Source organism: Eschrichtius robustus, chromosome 16 (assembly GCF_028021215.1).
Source record: "Eschrichtius robustus isolate mEscRob2 chromosome 16, mEscRob2.pri, whole genome shotgun sequence".
NCBI lineage: Eukaryota > Metazoa > Chordata > Mammalia > Artiodactyla > Eschrichtiidae > Eschrichtius > Eschrichtius robustus.
This window is the reverse complement of record NC_090839.1, coordinates 860629-883393: the sequence shown is the minus strand read 5'-3', so window position 1 is coordinate 883393 and position 22765 is coordinate 860629. Positions and strand designations below refer to the sequence as shown.

Below are 22765 nucleotides of genomic sequence, written 5' to 3'. Positions count from 1 at the left end.
GGAGGGTCGCGCCGCGGGCGCCCGCGCTTCACTTGCCCGCCTTCTGCGCCTTCTGCGCCGATTTGGTGACCTTACCGGCGCCGCCGCTCTTCTTCTCCACATTCTTGATGACGCCCACGGCCACCGTCTGCCGCATGTCGCGCACGGCGAAGCGGCCTGCAGGGAGGGGGCGTGAGGCGCGGGCCGGGATGCAGCGCGCAGGCGCACTCGCGCCCGCAGCATCCTCCCCAGCCCCTGGCCCTGGGGCGGGGCCCTAGCGCTGGGCACCGAGCTCTCTGCGCCTGTTTCGCGGGGGGGGGGGAGGGGACAGTGGAGTACGAGGCTCCTGTCTCCTTAGGTGGCAGGAATAACACACATAGGACTCCGCCAAGGCGTCGTTGTGGGAATTAAATGGTATGTGAACAGTACTTAGGGCAGCCTGGCGCGGAGTACAGTACACCCTTTTAGCTATCTTGAAGATGGCCAGCAACCTTGCATAAGGCAGCTCTCTGATATAGGTCTGTGGGTCATCCTTGGGGTATCTGTGGGGAGGGCCAGCTGGAGGCAGGTGGCCAGTCCTAACTCTGCCACCAGACTAGCTGTGGGCCTTGGGTGACTCTGCAGAGCAGGATACCATCCCAGGCCCACCCAGTGGGGCCACCTGTGCTCCATGAGACAAAGACCAAGGCCGGGGGTCTCCTGCTAAGCTCTAAGCTGCAGCGGAAAAGTGCAGGACCCTCCGTCCACCCCACCCCCACAGTGGTCCTCTGCCCTTGGCCTGGACTGGCCACCACCCCGGCGCTGCCCCTCCCTCACCACCCGGCTCACCGAGAGGTGGGTACTGGGAGAAGCTCTCCACACACATGGGCTTCCCCGGGACCATCTCCACGATGGCCGCATCGCCGGACTTCAGGGACTTGGGGTTGTCCTCCAACTTCTTTCCAGAGCGCCGGTCAATCTTCTCCTTCAGCTCAGCAAACTTGCAGGCGATGTGGGCTGTGTGGCAGTCAATGACCGGCGAGTAGCCAGCGCTGATCTGCCCAGGGTGGTTCAGAATGATGACCTGTGGACAGAGGTGCATGAGGCCATCAGGCCTCGCCCAGCATCGCCCAGCACCCAAGTCCAGGAGGAGGCTCCGCCCACCCCCAGGTCCCTGGGGCCCAGAGTGCTGACCATGGAGGAAGGTCAGTCTAGGGGGAACCCAGGCCCCCGGACCTGGACCCCAAGGTCCTCTTCAAGCATCTAAAAAGCCACAAGAGATAAACAACGACGAGGGCACGGTTTGAAAGGCCCAGCGGCCAGAGCAAAGACGGGGGATGACAAAACCGGACTTCGATGATCATATTTCAATTATATCTCAGTAAAGCCAATTTAAAAAATCCTAGTCACGTGAAGAGGTGACCAAAGAGCGCACAGTGAAAATGTAGAGGATAAAGTATCACAGGCCTGTCCCGGGCAATAAACTGATAAAAGCGTTTTCAGGACCAAAGTGGAACCTCAGTGAGGCTGGGAGCACCAAGGCCGGGGCGCACCCCGCCTGCTCTTCCTGCCTGCGCCCTCGGCCGGCTTCAGCCCTGCCCAGCCTCAGCTGCCCACTCTGTGAAGCGGGGGGCTCAGTCCTCCCCGGTGCCAGGCAGCCCCCTCGCCTGAGGACAGCCCTGGTACCGGTGGGGGGGCCCTGCCGGCCACCGGGCTGCCCACCTGGGACGTGAACTGGGCGGCCTCCTGGGGAGGGTCGGACTTGCTGTCCCCGCACACGTTGCCCCTGCGGATGTCCTTGACCGACACGTTCTTCACGTTAAAGCCTACGTTGTCCCCGGGCAGGGCCTCGCTCAGCGCCTCGTGGTGCATCTCCACTGACTTCACCTCCGTGGTGATGTTCACAGGCGCAAAGGTCACCACCATGCCCGGCCGGAGGATGCCCGTCTCCACTCGGCCCACGGGCACGGTGCCAATGCCTGCGCAGAGAGGAAGGGGGCCGTGAGGGCAGGCTGGGGCCAGGGGTGCCCTGTCCTCCCTGGCAGGTGGGGGGTGGCCACGTGGCGGGAGGGAGGGGACAGGGAGACCCTGGGCGAGGCGGACGCTGAGACGTTCAGACAGAAGCGGAGGCTTGCGCGCCCCACCAGCAGAAGAAGGGACTGCGGAAGAGAGCTCCCAGAACACAGGGAGCATGGGCAAGGAGGGGTCCCACCCCTGCCCCCGGGTGGCAGCTTCCCCCGGAGGAGGCACTGGGGGACCCTCCTCTCCCCGAGGCAACACCCTGTGAGGCAGAAGCCCACCCAGGGTGGCCTGCCCGGCGCTGGTGCTGCTGTCTTGGGGGTCATTCCCAAAGGGGCGTGGGTGCCCCTGCACTTCTCAGGATCTGCTTACACTGTGTGGCTGCCCGGTGGGGGTCTGGTGCTCCCCAGAGTGGGGGGCGGGGGGCGGGGGGGCTCCAGCCGGTCTCGCTGGCTGTGACAGAGGCTCGTGTGGCGCTGCAGAGACTGAGGCTGATGGCCGCTCTGTGCAGGGCGAGCGTGACACCCCCATCCTGCACGCAGCCCCTGCACCTCTGCCACAGCCTCCTGGCTGGGAGTCCCCCACCGCTGCCCCCTCGTGGGCCTCATATTTGTTTATGGTTCTGTATCATTTCATGACCAGCTTTTCTCATTCCTGGAGTGGATCGTGTCTCCCACAAGACAGGGATCTCCAGGTGGAGAGTGATATGTGACTGTCCCTGTGCCACCAGCTTCTGGTATAGGGCTGGGCACTTATCTGGAGGGAGGAAGACCCTGGCAAACTCGGGACAGACTGATGGACGGGCGGGGGGAGGTGGGTGGATAAATGGACCGATGGATGGATGGATGAATGGACTGATGAAGAAATGGATAATAGATGGGTCGGGGGTGGGGGTGGATAGAGGGACAGATGGATGGATGGATGGATGGAGATGGGTGGATGGGTGGCCCCCCGGAAAGCGTGCAGCATGGGGGAAGAGGCTGAAATAACCCGGTCCGGATGCTCCTGGTCAGGGGCCCATTCTCAGGAGGGGGTCTGAGGGCAGAGCTGGCCAGGCGTGCAGGGTGGGTGCTGCAGCGGGCGGTGGCCATGGAGCCCTCACTCACCGCCAATCTTGTACACGTCCTGCAGTGGCAGGCGCAGGGGCTTGTCTGTGGGGCGTGTGGGGGGCAGGATGGTGTCCAGGGCCTCCAGCAGGGACACGCCACTGGCGTTCCCTTCCTTCCGCTCCACTTTCCAGCCCTTGAACCATGGCATCTGGGCAGGAGGAAGAAGGCACCGTCCTAGAGCCCGTGTGCCCCCGCGCCACCCACCCCACAGCCATGGCCTCCGGGCCCACGGTTGGCTCATTCCTCCCTACGTGAGATCCCACGAGGGGAGCTCAATCCACGAGATACAAGCACGCAGCCCAGCCAGAAGGGGCGGCCCCCAACCACGGGTGCAGGGCTGAGTTTCCCCTGGCTCTCCTGAGATACCCCCCGTGCCCGCCTCCCTCGGTGTGGGCAGCTGCAGCCTGGCCAGGACTAGCGACCCCTGCTGGGCCAGGGGTGGCCTCTGGCTTGACCGGGTGAGGCACGTGGTCTCGGGCTCCACAAATTCAAAACAACCAGTCCCACTCATCACCTCCTACCGAGACAGAGTCCCCAGGACATGGGCTGCCAGAGCCACCAGCTTCCCAGCTGACCCCAGAGAGCCAGCCCTCGGCCCTTTGCTGTCCCGGCCTGCTCTGGGCCTCGGGGAGGTGCCTGGGGGGCCTCGGGGAGGTGCCTGGGAGGCCCCCGTGGCCTCGGCTCCTGGGGGGAGATGCAACCCTGCCACGCAGGTCTCTGGAGACAGAGACGGGGCAAGTGGGCCTGGGCCCCGGCGCCGCTGCCCCCGCAGCGTCAACCTGGGGGTGGGGCGTGTCCCTGGCCAGAGAAGGGGCTGCAGCAGCTTCTGCCAGCCTCACGGGGAGGTTGAGCTGAGGGCAGGGCGTCTGGCCCCCAAGGAGTCTGGGGCTCCCACCAGCGCGGACACCCACAGGGGGCTGGCACCGCACTTGTAGCGCAGCCCTCTGACCTCCTGCTGGCTGGCTGTGCCCGCCCTGACCCAGGGCCCTCAGGGAGGGGTCCGAGCAGCCGCACCGCTGCTGGGCACTCACGTTGGGCGAGGGCTCCAGCATGTTGTCGCCGTGCCAGCCCGAGATGGGCACGAAGGGCACGGTGGCTGGGTTGTAGCCGATCTTCTTGATATAGGCGCTGACCTCCTTGACGATCTCGTCGTAGCGCTTCTCGCTGTAGGCGGGCTCCGTGGAGTCCATCTTGTTGACCCCCACGATAAGCTGCTTCACGCCCAGCGTGTAGGCCAGCAGTGCGTGCTCCCGGGTCTGCCCGTTCTTGGAGATGCCCGCCTCAAACTCGCCCACTCCCGCCGCTACGATCAACACGGCGCAGTCCGCCTGCCCGGCAGGTCGGGCAAGGTGAGCCCAGACCTCGCCCAGCACCCAAGCCCAGGCCCTCTGGGCAGCAGGCAGGGGCCTGGGCCATCTCCTGGGGGTGGAACCTGGGGGTCCCAACCTTAGGGGCAGTGTCTGTCTGTCTGTCTGTGTGAATGCCCTGGCAATGGCGGATGGCCCGGGGGCATTTCTGCCCACATTTCAGTGTCCCCATCCTGGCCTCTGTGTCTTCTGTCTGTGAAGGTGGCCCTGACAGTGGCCGGCTGTCCTTACAGGCACCCTTGCCTGGCTGAGATGTCGGGGCACTTAGTTCTTTGGGGGGCGAGTGATGACAAAGGTGAGGGGTCTCATGCCCTGGCGAGGAAGCAGAGGAGACCCAACTACCGCTCACTGATTCCAGGGCCCCCAGGGTCTCCTGAATGGTGCCCTCGCCCCGCCTCCCGGGCCCCCGGGCCCCCGAGGCCCCGCCCACCTGGGAGGTGCCTGTGATCATGTTCTTGATGAAGTCGCGGTGGCCCGGGGCGTCGATGATGGTGATGTAGTACTTGGTGGTCTCAAACTTCCAGAGGGAGATGTCGATGGTGATGCCGCGCTCCCGCTCAGCTTTCAGCTTGTCCAGCACCCAGGCGTACTTGAAGGAGCCCTTCCCCATCTGGAGGGGCAGGGACGTGGCTCAGGACGGGACCGGGACTCAGCTGGCCTGGCCACGGGTCCCCCTGGGGCGCAGGAGCAGCATGTCACAGCAGAGAGACCCCTCCCTCCTGCTGGAATCCTGGGACTCTGGACCCACCTCTGGAACTGGGGACACCCGGACCTCATCCCTGCCCTGCCCAGACCGGCCTCCGGCCACCTAAACGGGCGCCACCAGCAGGGGGCGCAAGGGCCTGGGAGCAGCCTGAGAGCCGCCCTGGTTTCAAGCCCTCCCCTGGCTGAGGGCTCCCCTTTATCTGAAGCCAGGGTCCCCACCCCACCCCACCCCCCAGATCCCTGTGTCAGCCGATGACCCCACTGGGTTTCAGGCTGTCCAACCAAAAAGCCCCTCTGTGATTTTTTTTTTTTTTAAGGGAAAAAGAAAGAAAGAAATCAGATGAGGTCGCAAGGAAGGGCCTGGCTTTCCAGTTCTTTCTACAGCCGCTAAAGCTTCCCAGCGGCTCTGAGGCCCCTCCTCCACTCCCCGCCCCGCCTGACCAGGGAAAGCAAGGCCGGGCTACCCTCTCCCAACGCCTGTGCCAAGTGCCCAGCGAGACCCCCAGGGTCAGGGCTGCGGTCAGGGTGGCAGCTGTGGTCACTGCCCAGCTGGCCTAAGCTCCCTGCCACGGCCATGCACGGACAGGGCTCTGCCCTCCAGGGAGGCTGCCCAGCCAGGGTCCAGCTAGACCCGAACCAGACACCCTGCAGACACCCTCAGCCCCCCTCAACACCAGCCCCGCAGGGAAGAAGAGACACAGCTTTGGGGCCCAGGAGCACCCCCCTGGCCCCATGAGCAGGGTTCAGCCCAGGCCAGCAGCTGCCCCCTCCTGAGCCCTGGCACCGGCCATCCAGGTGAGACCCCTCACAGCTCCCCAACAGGAGCTTCTCCCGGAGCTCAGGGGTGGAGGTAGGAGGCACAGAGAGCAGACCCCCACTCCATGGACACGTCCCACCCATGGGTCTCGGACGCTTGAGAGGATCAGCTTCAGGAAATGGGGGGTCAGCCATCAAGGCCCCTCTCAGCCTCACCAGGTGACAAAGACCCCCCCCAAAAAAAGGGTGCCACCCTGGACAAGCAGCCTGCCCCAGCCCGGCAGGAGAAAATGGAGCTGATGGGCTGGGTGCCCATCAATCAGCTATTAATAGCCGCTCTGAGTCCTGGCCCAGCCCTGGGACAAGCAAGGACAGCGCCACCTCCAGTCCCAGACCTCAGCCCTGGGGACATGGGAACCCAGCCCTGGGGGCTCAGAGACAGTGACCTACACTGGGAGAAATGCACCTCCAGCCCCTCCCCCACCTGGGGCTGGTCCAGCAGGTCATCCCACCTCCCCCCCACCAGGCACCTCCTCAGAGACAGGCTCCCCCTGCTGCCCCCATGCCTTTCCCATCTGGATGCTGTGACGTACACACCTCCCACCTGGGGTCCTTAGGGCTCACGCCCCTCTTGCCCCAGAGGAGTTAATCTGAGCTACGTGCCCCAGGGTCAGGGAAGCATCAGCCCGGCTGCCATGTGGGAACCCGACCTCATGGTGGAGGCAAAGGTGGGAGCCCCCCCAGGGCTCACCTCGGCCGCCTCCTTTTCAAACTTCTCGATGGTCCTCTTGTCGATGCCCCCGCATTTGTAGATGAGGTGGCCAGTCGTGGTGGACTTGCCCGAGTCCACGTGGCCGATGACCACGATGTTGATGTGGGTCTTTTCCTTGCCCATTCTGCCCGGGGTGTGGGGAGGGGCTGGCACGACCTGGGGTGCTCTGGCTCAGGGCGAGGGGGACGCTGAGCAGTGACTCTGTGGGTCGAGGTGGGGAGCAAAGGTGACGGAGGGCCTCAGAGAGAAGCCCAGCAAAGACACTGCCCTGCACAGGTCGGGAGCACACCCTGACCACAGTCCGAGCCCCCAAGGCCAGAGCCAGGTCTCCGTGTTTAGCTGAGCAGAGCCCGGGGGCAAGCCCAAACAGTCCAGTAGCTGTAAATGTCTGAGTGCTGTGCCTACAGAGCCCCACCCCCCACCATGAAAGAAGTTAACCCCCATCTGGAGAGACCGAGAAACACCAGCCTGGGTGAGCCCCATGACCAGTCAGGGGCCTGGTGATGAGTCACCCCGCCCAGCTCTCCAGTGCCCTGTGCCCGGCGCTTGCTCCCCTCCCACGGTCTTGGGCTGGGACACCGCACCCGATCCCAGCCCCCACCCCCCGCCCCGCAGAGCTGCCACGGTGGAGAGGTGGTCAGTGCTTCCCACTCCCCTCCTCGAGCGGGGACGGCGCCATCTTCCCCTCATCCCTGCCCGGCAGGCTGGCACCGGGGAGACAGGCTGGCCCAGAGCTCAAGCAGGGCGATGCGGTGCCCAGATCAGGGGCCCAGAATAGCTCGGGCCCTCCCCGGGGTCTGGATAGGGGCAGACAGTAGGGCAGGGAGGTGGGGGTCCCTGCTCTGTCCAGAGGAGGGAGAATCTGGCCCCAGCAGCCAAGCTCAGCAGATGCCAGACAGAGATGCCCTCAGCCTGGTGGGGGCAGAGGGCCATACCCTCCCCCTTCCCTCTGGTCACAGGGTCACAGCCCCTGCCTCATCCTGGGGGTCAATGGAGAAACCTGGGCAGCCCGGGGAGGGGAGCAGGTGGCTGGGGAAGGGAAAGCGGGAGAAAACGGTGCACCCTAGGGTGCGGACACCAGGTGGACACCACCTGCCCGGGTGGAGGTGGGGTGGCAAGGACCCCTCAGGTCTCACAGCCTCCCCCTCCCCCTCTACGTCCGGGGGGGCACCCCCAGCGCCCACCCTCACCAGCCCCCAGCGCTGACGACCCTTCCCGAACCCCGCAGGGCCCCCGGGGCGATCCCAAGGTCACGGCTGCAGGTTGATCGCCGCCGCCCAGGAGACTCGCCCCCGCCGCGGCAGCCCCGTAAACAAGCGCTACCGCGGTGCCCCCACCCCACCCAGGGCCGCCCGGGGGACTGACCCCGGTGCTGGGTCCGGAGTCCCTGGGCGGGCAGCCGATCTCCTCGGGGAGCAGCGCAGCCTCGCCAGGCGCCGGGCCGACCAGTCTCTGCCCCTAGGACTGGTCCCCGGGGAAGGGACCCTCTGCGGAAAGCTGGGGGCGGGGGTGGGGACCCGGAGGCCCAGCGTCCTTACCCGGAGCCGAGGTCTCAGCCAGAGGGACTGGCGGCGCCGGCGCCGGCGGTTTTATCTCTCCAGGAGGGGGTCCACCTATTGACGGAGCAGGCGCAGTGCACTGCACCCCTGCAGTACGGCAATGCGGTACCGGCGCGGGCGGGGCCGGGGGCGGGGATGCGAGGGATGCAGGGATGCAGGGGTACAGGGACAGCGGGCCCGCGGACGCACGCGAGCGCGACAGGGACGCGAGAGGAGGATGTGGCGAGGGAGCGAGCTACAAAGGCGGAGACGAGACGCACCCGGAGGGAGCGCGGGCGGGGAGAGAAAAACAGGCGGAGGCGGCGAGAGCCGGGGTGGGGAGAGGGAACAGAAAGGAGGGAGGGGCAGAGACGGAGAGAGGCCCGGAGAGAAACAGCTAGAGGCAGAGGGCAGATGCAGCAAGACTGAAACGCCAGGCTCAGGCACGCGAGCGGAGAGCAGCGCTGCGCCGAGCCCAAAAAGACATTTGGATCATAAAAGGAGGTCCCAGGGACGGGCCAGTCCGCAAGGGTGGGGCAGGTGGGGGCAGGGGAGGAGCAGGTCAGGCCTAGGGGGTGGCTGAGGTCGGCGTCTGGGCGGCTGTCCTGCCGGCACCTGATTTACAATGGTGCTGTGTTCTGAGGCATCTCTCCAGGGTGGCCCAGGGGGTGCAGACCCCCTGGTGGGACCCCAGAATCTGCTTGTTTCCAAGCCCCCTGCCCCCCATGTGCCTGCCACACAGGCTTGCCCCAGCAGGATCCCAAAGCCAGGCTTCTGCAACCCGGCCCCGTGGTGTGGCATGGAAACTGTGGCCTCCAGGGTCCCCTCAGCTCGGCCAAGTGGCCTGAGGCTCCATCAGCAGATCCAGTCAGCTCACCCTCCCTCCGAGGCCCTGGAAAGAACTGTTTTCCACCCTGGGCCCCTTTTGGTACAGGGAACACTTGAAGTCCACCCCCAGAGCCCACTGAAATCTTTGAGGGCTGCCCTGGTCTGCACACATGGGCCGGGTTCCCAGGGACGCAGAGTTTGCCAAGGAAAGAAATCAGCTCCCAGAGAGAGTCCCAGGCTGTGGCCCTGAGGCCTCCCCTCAATCTGTAGGAAGTGGGATGTCCCTGAGGACCCTGGGCAGACCAGGGCAATGACCAAAATGGGTTTCGAGGAGAGGGATGGGTTAGTGAAGACCAGGGTCATGGCCTCTTCCGGGACCTCCAACCTTGTCAGCTCACCCATTACCGCATCTCCCCGTGGCCATGTCTCCATCTGCCTCAGAGCCCGAGGACACTCAGGTTAGGGTCAGGGTCTCGGAGAAGGTTAGGCAGGGTCTCAAAAAATGTGTAGGGAGAGCAGAGGCCCAGGGGTCAGCACTTCCTGATGGGGCAGTGCCCACGGGGAGCCCCCAGAGGTGGGACCCCCAGCAGGTAAGGAAGTAAAGATGGGCCGGGGCAGTGGTTGGGTGCCAAGCAGGTCTCCCTGCCCCGTGGGGAGGGTCTCTCTGGGAGGGAAGGGGCCCTCCTGCTGGGCTGTCCCTGTGTCCGCCCCACAGACCGGGCGAGAGGGGCTGGCAAGTGACCCGGCACTTCCTTGTGCAGCTGATACCATCAAACAAGAGCCAGGAATTAAAAATACACGCCTGTGCGGAAAGCACGACCCACCCCGCCCGGCCCAGCTGGCCTCTGTGTTTAATGCGTCCCCTTCTGCCGAAGGTTAGGCAGGATCTGGGAGATGCCGTGACTGACCGAGGCTGGGATGGGACGGACCAAGGGGACAGGAGGCCCGGGTCCCTGTGGACACCACCCCAACTTCCCCCAGCGATCTCCAGCTGCCTGAAGCCTCAGAGGGTGTTTATCAGACGCCTGCACAGGCCTGAGGCTCGCCTCTCCGCTCTGGGCTCACCCACTGCTGTCGCCTGGCAGGAACCAAACCACAGTGGGCTGCCTGCACCAGGGGCTGGGAGGCCGCTCTCCCCAGAGCAGTGGCCGCTGCTAGTGGAAGGCAGCGTCCCCCCCAAGGACCTGCTCGCTGACCCGCGGCAGGGGTCTCCAGTGGTTCCCCCAAGAGGCCTCCGTGTCCCCAGGACATGCCCATCCGTCCTCAGCCGGACCACCTGCAGGGCCCTGGGAGCCCGGGCAACATGGCGTCTGGAGACACTGGGCTCACACGGTGGAGACACGGAGGGAGGTATGGTGCTGCATGACCCCGACCGGCAGCGCAGGGCTGCACCACCGCGTGGTCCAGCTGACTGGTGAACAGCTGCACCACCGCGTGGTCCAGCTGACTGGTGAACAGCTGCTAACCACTGAATAGTGTTTAATGACTACTAACTACTGATTCGTACTTAATAACCACTGAATAGTACTAAATAACTACTAATCACTGACTAGCACTGAATAACTATGAAATACTAAGCAATACTAAACACTATGTGATGCACTAAACAGCCACAGTCACCAAGCCTTGCGTGGTGGGGCTCCCAGGCAGCCTGAGGACCCGTGGACCAAGAGCCAACTGGGCACAGAGAAGCAAAGCACAGTGCCCAAGGTCACACACAAGGAGGGCAGAGCTTGCGGAAGGCTTGGAAGGCCTGAGCCGGGGCAGCGTTACTTCTGGACAAGCCCGCCCAGGTCCCAGCTGTGCTCCTCCCCTCTCCCAGGTCAGGCTCCGCCCCTGTAGCCCTTTTCCCACACCTGAGCCACTGGTCACAGTGGCCCCTGTAGCAGCCCAGGGTATGGGTGGGGGGACAAGCAAAGAAGGGACTCCTGCTAAGGAGGCTGGTGCAGCCTCCCAGGGCACCTTCTGGGGAGCGGGCAGAGGGAGGGGTACAGGCCCCGCCTTCTCAGCCCCTCCTGTAGCTCCCAGGCCCAGCCACAAGCTGTTTGGGGGGGGGCGACACAGACAGCCCCCTCTTTGGCGGGCAGGGATTTTCACGAGCCTGGGGAAAGAAGATCCAGCTAAAATTAACCGTTATCAAGCTGTCAGCCCTGGAAATAAACCCGCCTCCCATTGGCTGCGGGTGACGTCACTGCCGGGTTAATAATAACCTGCGAATGCAGAGCTTTCCACCTGTGCGTGTGCCTTCCTGGGGGGCCGCGGCCCCAGCAGGTAGGGGCCAGCAACCCGGATGATGGTCGCAGGGGCCCAGACAGCGGCCTGAGGGGGGGCCAGCGGGGAGGGGTGCGCTGCGGGGTGTCTCAGAATGACATCACCCCCTGGCCTTGGGCCACGGGCTGCCCTCTGTCCCTTGGGCATCGGTGTGCATCCTTACATGTGGGGTCAGTCGCACCTGTCTCCCAGCCTACCTGGGCAGCAGGACCCTGGACGGCCTCAGGGACACATTCCCCTGCCCCCAGCTCTCCAGGCTGGGCACCCAGGGGACTGAGCTGCCCTTGAGGCCGCAAATTAAGTGTTCTCCATGGTGAAGAGGAGCTCTTGGCTACCAGCTCCCCTCAGAAGAGCAAGGTCACGGCCCCTAATCAGAGAAGGGAGCGGGGCCGGGCGGAGCCAGGCCACGTGCACACCAGCAAGATCCCAAGGCCAGCCAAGGCCCCACCAGCCTGCCCGCCCTGCGCTCGGTTTCTGGGCCGAGTGAAAGTAAGCCGGGGCGACTTACTGGACAATCCAGGCCCCCAAACACACCTCCTGCCAAACCCAGTGTGTCTGGGAGGGTTTGTGAGGCTGACCTGAGTCAGCCAGGGAAGCCTAGAGAGGGGAGCACAGCCCCTCAGAGAGGAGGAGGGCAGCTGGCCTGCCCTGCCCCCACCCATGCTGGGGCCAACGGTACCTGCCACGCAGCAGGGAGCCGTCACCATGGTGAAGGAGCTGCGGGCTCGCAGGCGCCTCCCCACAGGCCCTCACTCCCCAGGAACCCGGGGCAGGGGGCGGGCACCCATGCTTAGAGGGGCAGCGGCAGCCCTGCCTGCGCTAGCCCAGCTCCACCCGCTTCCGGCGAGCAGAGAGGGGGTCTGGTGGGCTGGGCCCTGGCTCTGGGCCGGTGTGCAGGGTCAGGGGCTCCAGCCTGGCGCCAGGAAGAGGGAGTGGCCAAGCCCCCCATTTGGCCCATTGCAGGCTGGGAGGCCAACCAGAGACAGGGAGGGACCAGCCTCTCGGGCCAAGAAGGGGCAGCCCTGCAGTGGGGCTGGGGACACAGGGGAGAACCAGGGGAGGGCTACAGGCTCACCGACCCCCGCCACGGTCAGCCTGCTCTGGGCCCAGGAGAAAGAAGGGAGCAGGTGGGCATTTGCTGCATCACCTAGCTCCTCCTGCACCCTGCTCGGTTCCCCTGGGCCCCTGCCCTGGAGTGGGGGAGGGAGAGGCCTCAGTGCTAAGCCAGCCTCCCCACCCCCAGGTTCAGAAATTTCCCTGGGGAACAGGAAGAGCCTTAGCAACTCTGCAGCCTGCCTTTTCTGCTCTTTGAACAGAGCTCCCCTCAGCTGGGCAGTTGGGAATAACCTGCCTCAGGAGCTGGGGACCTCAGGGGCTCTTAGGATGAACTGATGCAGGAGACTTTGGGCCGGGAAAGGACCGGGCACCAAGGGAGACAGGGCTCCAGCCTGTCCTTGAACAACTTAGAGAAACGTGCACAAATTACAAACGTGTTTGACCACCAGACCAAGAAATAGAACTCTGCATCATGCCCTCAAAGCCAACCACTACCTTGGCTTCTCCCGCTATACATCACTTTGCTTGCTCTTAAGCTTTGCGTGAATGGTATGTGCAGTTTGTGTTCTTTTTTCCGGCTTCTTTCACCTGCCGTCATGTTTGTGACATGCACCCTTGCTGCTGCATTTGGGAGGTGTTTGGGTTTTTTTCACTGCAGTGTAGTATTCCATTTCCAGTTTTGAGCTACTGAACATTAAGCTGCTATGAACCTCCCTTGCGTGCCACTTGTGTGAGCATTTCTGTTTGCTGTACGCCACAGAGGTGGAGTTTTGAGCTGTAGTGTGTGTACATTATGCCAGTCATGCTTTTACTGCCTGTTGGCTGTAAATTCATTTGCCACCTGCTCTGTGACAGTGGACAAAATTACATTAAGCATTTCTCCTTTATAGTGAGCTGATCCACTTTTGCAGAGCAGGCAATGAAGGGTGAATTTACATCTAGGAGGAAATTAATTGACAGCTGGTGTTTCTCCTTGACAAGGAGGAAATTTTACCATTTCTTCACACGTCTAGTGATTTTGGGCTGAATACTGAACATTCTGTAAAGACTCTGGATTCTGTTATCGTCCTAGGAAGACTGTTGGTTCTCATTTTAGCAGCTATTCAATTACTGGACCTTTGTGGGCTTGTTTTCATGCTTTGTTGGTTTCGATCTGGGAACCCCAAAGTGCCTCACCAGACCCTCGACTTGGCAAGACTCAGCTTCCGGTTTCAGTCCCCCCAAAGCTCTTTATGGGGCTCAGTTTTAAATTTTCTTAGATGAGCCTAGAGTAGGCATTGCTGTAGGTTGTAGTCTGTTCTCCCAAAAAATAAGTAAGCAGGTGTCTCCATTCTGGCTGGGCCCAAGTGCCAGTTCTGCCCAGCACAGCTGGTCTTCCAGTGTTTTTGTTTCGATCTCAGCTCCTGGTGGACATGATCTAAGGGGTCCTCCAAGGAGTCATGCCCTGGAATATCTTTCCCCTTGAGTGCAGAAGGAACCTGTGGCTGGCATCTAGCCAATAGCACATGACGAAGGTGATGAGCTGTCACTCTCTTGATTGGTCTGCAGTATTTAAGACTCTGTCTTTGCAGACCAGAGTAAGAGATTCTCCTCCTGGCCTTGAAGAAGTGAGCTACCAGGTTGTGAGAGGCCTGGGAGGGGCCATGTGTCAGGAACAGTGGGCAACCTCTTAGAGGCTCCTGCTGTCCACCAACAAGAAAAGCAGGAACCTCAGTCCTACAGCCACATGACCTTCGAAGAGGACCCCAAGCCTCTGAAGGAAACACTGGCACCTTGATTGTACCCTTTTGAAACCCTGAGCAGAAGACCCAGTTAAGGTTTGCCCACCCTTTCCACATGGCCTTGGGGACTTCCCTAGTGGTCCAGTGGTTAAGACTTTGCGCTTCCACTGCAGGGGGCACAAGTTCGATCCCTGGTCGGGGAACTAAGATCCCACATGCTGCATGGCACCACCAAAAAAAAAAAGGCGTGCCTGGACTCCTGACCCATGGAAGCTGGGTATATATAGTAAATGTGTGTGTGTGTGGGGGGCGGAAGTTTGGGGGTTTTGGGGGGTTTTTAATTGAAGTATAGTTGATTTACAATGTTGTGTTAATTTCTGCTGTACAGCAAAGTGATTCAGTTATACATATATATACATTCTTTTTTATATTCGATTCCATTATGATTTATCACAGGATATTGAATATAGTTCTTTGTACTATACAGTAGGACCTTGCTGTTTATCCATCTTATATACAATAGTTTGCATCTGCTAACCCCAGTCTTCCAATCCATCCCTCCCCCACCCCTCCTCCCCCTTGGTAACCACCAGTCTGTTCTCTATGTCTGTTTCCATTGTGTAGATATGTTCATTTGTGTCATATTTTAGATTCCACATATAAGTGATATCATATGGTATTTATCTTTCTCTTTCTAATTTATTTCACTTAGCATGATAATCTCTAGTTGCATCCATGTTGTTGCAAATGACATTATTTTGTTCTTTTTTATGGCTGAGTAATATTCCATTGTATATACTGTATGGACCACATCTTCTTTATCCCTTCATCTGTCGATGGACATTTAGGTTGTTTCCATGTCTTGGCTACTGTGAATAGTGCTGCTATGAACATAGGGGTGCATGTATCTTTTTGAATTATGGTTTTCTGCAGATATATGCCCAGGAGTGGGATTGCAGGATCACATTGTAGCTCTATTTTTAGTTTTTTGAGGACCCTCCATAGTGTTGTTCATAGTGGCTGCACCAACTTACATTCCCGCCAACAGCATAAGAGGGTTCCCTTTTCTCCACATCCTCTCCAGCATTTGTTATTTCTAGACTTTTTAATGATGGCCATTCTGACTGGTGTGAGGTGGTACCTCATTGTAGTTCTGATTTGTAAAGGCGTGGTTTTTAAAGCCACTAAATTTGCTATGCAGGAATAAATAGCTAGTACACAACCCATAGTGTCTGCTCTCGGGGAAGCCTCCAGCAGCACCCCCTCCAGCCCTCAGCCACATGCTCGAAGGGACCCCACATGAGTTTCTAGGCACCGGCTGCTCTCTACCTTCGGCTGCCTTGCACCCCAGCTTCGGCCTCCGAGCTTGCGGGGACCACCGTGCTCTGCTTGGAGCCCTGCTTCAGGGCTGTGGTCAGAAGACCGCCCCCGGGGAGCCAGGAGGGTGGGCCCTTGAGAACTCACGGCCCTGAGGGTCCAGTGTCCACTGACTGGAGCAGCTGCTGCCGGGCTCCGTCCAGTTTCACAGTCATTTCTGGAGGCGGGCTGGCCTTCCCGCCACTTCTCTGTGGTTGGAAGCAGGAGTTGAGTCCACACATGTCAACTTCTTTTCTGAAACAATTTCAAACTTACAGAAGAGTTGCAAGAAGAGGGCCAAGAACGCTGCCTTATGCCCTGCGTCCACATCACTAGTTCTGCATACCTGCCCTGTCTGCTGTACTGTTCTCTGTCTCTCTCTGTGTCTGCTTATGTTATTGTCTCTGAAACATTTGAGAAAAGGTTGCATAAATCATTGCCTCGACCCCTTAATACTTCGGTGTACGTTTCCAGTGGATACAATCCCTCAATGTGCGGTCCAGCTTCTAATTGTGTCACTTGTCCCAGTGATATTTTTCGTAGCTGTACTTTTCCCAATCCAGGATCACATGTTGGTTTTGGTGGTCAAGGCTCTTAGTTTCCTTAATCTGAAACAGATTCTTGGCCATTTGCGTCTTTCATGACACAGACGTTTTTAAAGAGTGGAGACAAGCTGTTTTGCAGGATGTCCCTCTGCTGGGGGGTTTTCTCATGTTTCTGCATGAATAGATTCACATTTTATTTTTCCGGCAGGAATTCCACAGGAGCAATGCATGTCAGACAGGCAGGTGCCTGACGTCAGCTTACCCATCAGTGGTGGCGTTATCCTCAATCACCTGGTGGAGGTGGTGTCCACCAGCTTTCCCTACCGTGAAGTTACTCTTTTTCCCTTTGTAATGATTAAATACTTAATGAGGATGTACTTTGGATTCTATAAATATCCTTTTCCTCATTAAAATCCCTCTCAACTTAGCACTCATGGAGAATTCTTAACTGAATCAATTTTACTGTGATGGTTGTGCTTCTTAAGCTATTTATATATTTTTATTTTTGAGTTATACAGAAAATTGACTTTTTGAAAGATGTACAGTTCTGTGAAGGTTAGCACAGGTACAGACTCCTGTAGCCACATCAGTTGGGACACAGAATCCCCCATGACCCTCAAAACCTCCCCCGTGCTCACCCCTCATACTCACCCCTTCCTCCTACTCAGAGTCACGGATCTCCTCCCCATCACCACAGCTTTGTCTTCTTGAGAATGTCATGTAAATGGAAGCCTACAGTGTGTTATCTTTTGGGTCTAGCTTTTCTTTTTTTAAAGTGGTTTTTTTTTTTCATTAATTAATTTATTTATTTATTTTTGGCTGCGTTGGGTCTTGATTGCTGCACACGGGCTTTCTCTAGTTGCAGCAAGCGGGGGCTACTCTTCGTTGTGGTGCACGGGTTTCTCATTGCAGTGGCTTCTCTTTGTTGCAGAGCACGGGCTCTAGGCACGCAGGCTTCAGTAGTTGTGGCACACGGGCTCAGTAGTTGTGGCTCACAGGCTCTAGAGCGCAGGCTCAGTAGTTGTGGTGCACGGGGCTTAGTTGCTCCGTGGCATGTGGGATCTTCTCGGACCAGGGCTCAAACCCACGTCCCCTGCACTGGCAGGCAGATTCTTTTTTTTTTTTTAACATATTTATTGGAGTATAATTGCCTTACAATGATGTGTTAGTTGCTGCTGTATAACAAAGTGAATCAGCTATATACATATACATATATCCCCATATCTCCTCCCTCTTGCGGCAGGCGGATTCTTAACCACTGCGCCACCAGGGAGGTCCCAGGTCCGGTTTCTTTCATTCAGCATAATGTTTTGAGAGTCATCCAGGTGGTTACGTGTTTCAGTGGTTCATTCCTTTTTAACAATGAATGGTATTCCATGTGTGGATGGACCGCAATTTGCTTATCCTTCACCCACTAGATGATGTTTGGGTTGTTTCCAGTCTTGGCAGTTATGAATAAAGCCACCATAGACATTTGTGTACAGGTTTTTGCGAACATAAGTTTGAATTTCTCTTGGACAAATGCCCAGAAGTGGGATTGCTTGATCATTTGTCGGGCGTGTGACTCACTTTTTAAGAAGCTGCCACACTGATCTCCAGAGCACTGGTACCATTTTGCATGCCACAGCACTTTGTGAGAGTTCCAGTTGCTCCACGCCCTCAATAGCACTTGTTCTTGTCAGTCTCTTGTTGGAAATTTTGTTTTAGCTCTTCTAATGGGTGTGCAATGCTATCCCATCCTGGTTTTAATTGCATTTCTCTTATAACTGATGATGTTGAAGAACTTTCCCTGTGCTGAATGGTGCATTCTCTTTAGTGAAGTTCCATTCAGGTCTTTTATCCTTTTAAAAACAAACAGCTTTATTGAGATGTCATTTACATACCATAAAGTTCATCCATGTAAAGTACATATATATAAAGCATAATGCAATGGCTTTTAGTGTATTTAGAGTTGTGCAACCATCACCATAATCTAATTTCTGAACATTTTTATCACCCCAGAAAGAAACCCCAAGCTATTAGGTAGTCACTCCCCTACCCCAAAGCAAGACCCTGGCAACCACTAATCTACTTCCTGTCTCTGTGGGCTTGCCTATTCTGGACATTTCATATAAATGGAATCATACAGGATGTGGTCATTTGTGACTGGATACTTTCACTTAGAGGGTTTTCAAGGCTCATCCACATTGTAGCATGTGTCAGTGCCTCATTCAATTTTTTTTTGCCAAATAATACTTCATTCCTTAGTTATACCACATTTGGTCATCATTCGTCAGTTGATGGACATTTGGGTTGTTCCCACTTTTTACCTAATAGGAATGATGCTGCCATGAACATTCCTGTCTAAGCTCTCTGTGTGGATATATGTTTTCACTTATCCTGAGTAGATATCTAGGAATAGAATTGTTGGGTCATATGGTGACTATATTTAACCTTTCAGGAAACTGCCAAACTGTTTTCCACAGCAGCTGCACCATTTTACATTCCCAACAGCAATGTAGGAGGGTTCCAACATCTCCACATCCTCACCAACATTTGTTATGGCTCTGTCTTTTTGATTACAGTTATTCTGTGGGTCTGAAGTGGTGTCTCATTGCAGTTTTGACCTGCAGTTCCCTAAAGACTAATGATGTTGAGCATCTTTTCATGTGATTATCAGCCATATGTATATCTTCTTTGGAAAAATGTCTATTCAGAGCCTTAGCCCAATTTTTCAGTGGGTTGTTTATTTTCTTAGTGTGGAGTTTTGAGAGCTCTTTATGTGTTCTGAATACAAGGCCTTCATCAGATATTTGACTTGCAAATATTTTCTTCCTGTCTGTGGCTTGTCTTTTTATTCACTTAACAGTCATTCGTAGCACAAAAGTTTTTCATTTTGATGAAGTCCAATGCACCCAATTTTTTCTTGTGTGGAATGACCATTGACATTGGCAAACCCCAGATCACAAAGATTTTCTCCCATATTTTCTTCTAAAAGTTTTATAGTTTTACATTTCACATTTACATACAATATCCATCTTGAGTTAATTTTCATATAAGGTGTGAGATTTAGGTCAAGATTCATTTTTCTTGCATATGGATGTCCAGTTCTTCCAGCATCATTTGTCTAGAGATTATACTTTCTCCATTGAATTGCTTTTGCACCTTTGTCAAAGCACCATTGGACCTATGTGTGCTATTTCTGGAGCTATTTCTGGACTCTGTTCTGTTACACTGATTTTTGTGTCTATCTCCACACCAAGACCACACTGAATCGATTATTGCAGTTTTATAGCAATTGCTAAAATCAGGAAGTGTGTGAAAAGAATAATCTCTTTAACAAATGGTGCTGTGATAATTCTACATCCACTTGCAAAAGAATGAAGTTGGACCCCTACCTCACACCATATACAAAAATTAACACGAAATGGACCAAAGGCCCAATAAATCTATAAAACTGTTAGAAGAAAACATAGGTGTAAATCTTCATGACCTTGGATTTGGCAATAGATTTTTAGATATGACACCAAAAACACAAGCAAAAAAGAAGAAATAGGTAAATTGGACTTCATCAAAATTTCAAACTTTCATGTAACACAGGATACTATCAAGAAAGTGAAAACACAACCTACAGAATGGGAGAAAATATTTTCAAATCATAATGAATAAGGGTCTAGTGTTCAGAATATATAAGGAACACTTACAACTCCATAATAAAAAGACAAATAACTCAATTTTTAAATGAGCAAAGGATATGAATAAACATTTATCCAAAGAAGATACACAAATTGTCAATAGGCACATGAAAAAATGCTCAACATCATTAGTCATTACGTACCTAATAACAGACCATCAAAATATATGAAGCAAAACTGTCTGAATTGAAGGAAGAAATAGAGAGTTCTACACTAATGGAGACTTCAATATTCCCGTCTCAATAATGGACAGAGCAACCAGAGAGAAGATAAGGAAATAGGGGACTGAAATAACGTGCTAAACCAACTAGATGTAACAGACACATGCAGAACACCCCACCCAACAACAGAACACACATTCTTCTCAAGTGCACATGGGGCAATTTCTACAATAGACCATGTGTTAAGGCCACAAATTAAATCTCGGTAGATTTTTTAAGATAGGTATCATACAAAGTGTCTTCTTCAACCACCGTGGGATAAAGTTAGAAATCAATAACAGAAGTAAAATTCACAAATTTGTAGAAATTAAACAACACACTCAAACAACCAATGGATCAAAGAAGAAATCACAAAGAAAATTAGAAAATGCTTAGAGATGACTGATAATGAAAATACAACATATCAAAACTTATGAGACATAGCAAATAATAATGCTAAGGGTTAAATTTATAGCTATACACACTTACATTAAAAAACAAGAAAGATCTCAGACTTCCCTGGTGGCGCAGTGGTTAAGAACCCGCCTGCTAATGCAGGGGACACGGGTTCGAGCCCTGGTCTGGGAAGATCCCACATGCTGTGGAGCAACTAAGCCCATGCGCCACAACTACTGAGCCTGAGCTCTAGAGCCCACGAGCCACAACTACTGAAGCCCGTGTCCCTAGAGCCCGTGCTCTGCAACAAGAGAAGCCACCGCAATGAGAACCCCGCGCACCACAACGAAAAGTAGCCCCCACTCGCCGCAACTAGAGAAAAGCCCACGCGCAGCAATGAAGACACAACGCAGCCAAGAATTTTAAAATATAAATAAATAAATAAATAAAAATCTTTTTTAAGTTTAAACAAAATAAACAAGAAAGATCTCACATCATCAACCTAACTTTACACCTTAAGGAACTAGAAGAAGGACAAACTAAACCCAAAGCTGGCAGAAGGAAGGAAATAGTAAGATTAGAGAAGAGATCAATGTAATACAGAATATAAAAACAGTAGAGAAAATCAATGAAACCAAAAGTTGGTTCTTTGAAAAAATCAACACAATTTCCTTTAGCTAGATAGGCTAAGAAAAAAAGAGAGAAGATTCAAATTATTACAATCAGAACTAAGTCCTCGTATATATGGTCAAATGATTTTTGACTAGAGTGCCAAGACTACAGGGAAAAAAGAGTCTTTTCAACCAATGGTGCTGGAAAACTGGCTACCCACCTGCGAAAGAATGAAGCTGGACCCTTACCTACACTATATGCAAAAATTAACTCAAAATGGATCAAGGACATAAAGGTAAGACCTAAAACTATAAAACTCTTAGAAGAAAACAGGAAAAAAATCTTCATGACATTGCATTTGGCAATTATTTCTTGAATATAACACCAAGAGCACAGGTAACAAAAGAAAAAAAAATAGACAAATTGGACTTCGTGAAAAAATTTTTAAATTTGCACCTCAAAAGAAACTGTAAACAGAGTAAAAACGCAGCCCACAGAATAGAGGAAAATAGTTGCAAAGCAGATATCTGATGAGGAATTGATATCCAGAATATATATAAAACTCCTAAAATTCAACAAGAAAACAAACAGCCTAATTCAAAAATGAGAAAAATACTTGAACAGACATTTCTCCAAAGAAGATATACAAATGGCCAAGAAGCACATGAAATGCGGCTCAACATCACTGATCATTAGGGAAATTCAAATCAAAACTACAATGAGATACCACGTTGGAGAGAATGTAGAGAAATATGAACACTTGTGCACTGTTGGTAAGAATGTAAAATGGTACAGCCACTATGCAAAACACTATGGTAGTTCCCAAAAATATTAAAAATAAAATTACCATATGATCCAGCAACTCTACTCCTGGGTATATACCCTAGAGAACTGAAAGCAGGGTCTCAAAGAGATATTTGTACACCCATGTTCACAGCAGAATTATTCAAAATAGTTAAAATGTGGAAGTGGATCCGAGTGTCCATAAGCAGATGAATGGATAAGCAAAATGTGGCCTATGCATGCAACGGAATATTATTCAGCCTGGAAAAGGAAGGCAATTCTGAAACAAGCTACACCATGGGTAAACCTCGAGGACATTATGCCAGGTAGCCAGTCACAGAAAGACAAATACTGTGTGATCCCACCTACACGAGATACTTAGATTAGTCAAAATCATACGAAGAGAAAGTCAAAATGATGTTTCTGGGAGGAGGGGAAATGGGGAATGATCGCTTAATGGGGACAGAGTTTCAATTTTACAAGATGAAAGCTTTGGAGACAGTTGGTGCTGATGGCTGCACAACATTATGAATGTATTTATTACCACTGAACTGCACCCTTCAGAATGGTTAAGATGGGAATTCCCTGGCAGTCCAGTGGTTAGGACTCTGCTTTCACAGCCGGGGCCCGGGTTCGATCCCTGGTCGGGCAACTAAGATCCTGCAAGCCGGCGGCACGGCCAAAGTAAAACAAAAATGGTTAAACTGTTATGTGTATTTTACTGCAAAAAAAAAAAATTTTGGTAAAAAAAAGAAAGTACTGTTGCATGCTACAATATGGATGAACTTTGAAAACAGTAGGCTGAGTGAGAGAAGCCAGACCCAAAAGACCAGACCACACGCTGTATGATTCCATTTATATGAAATGTCCAGAATAAGTAAAATCATAGAGACAGAAAGTAGATTAATGGGGCTGAGGGAGGGGTGTTGCTTAAGGGATACAGGGTTTCCTTTTGGGCTGGGGATGAAATGTTTTGGAACTAGATAGAGGTGGTGGTTACACAGCATTGTCAATGTATTAAATGGTTGCCACTAAATTGCCCACTTTAAAATGGTTAGTTTTAGTTTATGGGAATTTTACCTCAATAAAAAGATTTGGG

At 54.5% G+C, this 22765-nt stretch overlaps 1 protein-coding gene across 2 annotated transcripts; it reads right to left on the bottom strand.

Annotated features, from left to right (window-relative positions):
• EEF1A2 (eukaryotic translation elongation factor 1 alpha 2) lies at nucleotides 1-8457 on the bottom strand. 2 transcript variants are annotated; one of them, XM_068565550.1, is made up of 8 exons: nucleotides 8225-8457; nucleotides 6666-6887; nucleotides 4884-5063; nucleotides 4118-4414; nucleotides 3084-3234; nucleotides 1681-1937; nucleotides 808-1042; nucleotides 1-156 (listed from the first exon to the last, which is right to left on the bottom strand). In XM_068565550.1, exons 2-8 carry the CDS (start codon nucleotides 6807-6809, stop codon nucleotides 29-31), a joined length of 1392 nt encoding a protein of 463 aa, XP_068421651.1. In that variant the 5' UTR covers nucleotides 6810-6887; nucleotides 8225-8457; the 3' UTR covers nucleotides 1-28. The 2 variants fall into 2 exon arrangements, with proteins under 2 accessions (XP_068421651.1, XP_068421652.1); XM_068565551.1 differs by lacking the exon at nucleotides 8225-8457 and adding an exon at nucleotides 8052-8128.
• Between the last annotated feature and the right edge of the window lie 14308 nt (nucleotides 8458-22765).

What these genes read in the sequence shown, in the direction of transcription:
- EEF1A2 (XM_068565550.1), bottom strand. Translation starts at nt 6,809, where the DNA reads ATGGGCAAGGAAAAGACCCACATCAACATCGTGGTCATCGGCCACGTG. An exon ending in TTGAAAAGGAGGCGGCCGAG is followed by an intron (nt 5,064 to 6,665) that starts GTGAGCCCTGGG and finishes CTGCCCCTCCAG; the next exon opens with ATGGGGAAGGGCTCCTTCAA. An exon ending in TGCTGGAGCCCTCGCCCAAC is followed by an intron (nt 3,235 to 4,117) that starts GTGAGTGCCCAG and finishes CCTCCTGCCCAG; the next exon opens with ATGCCATGGTTCAAGGGCTG.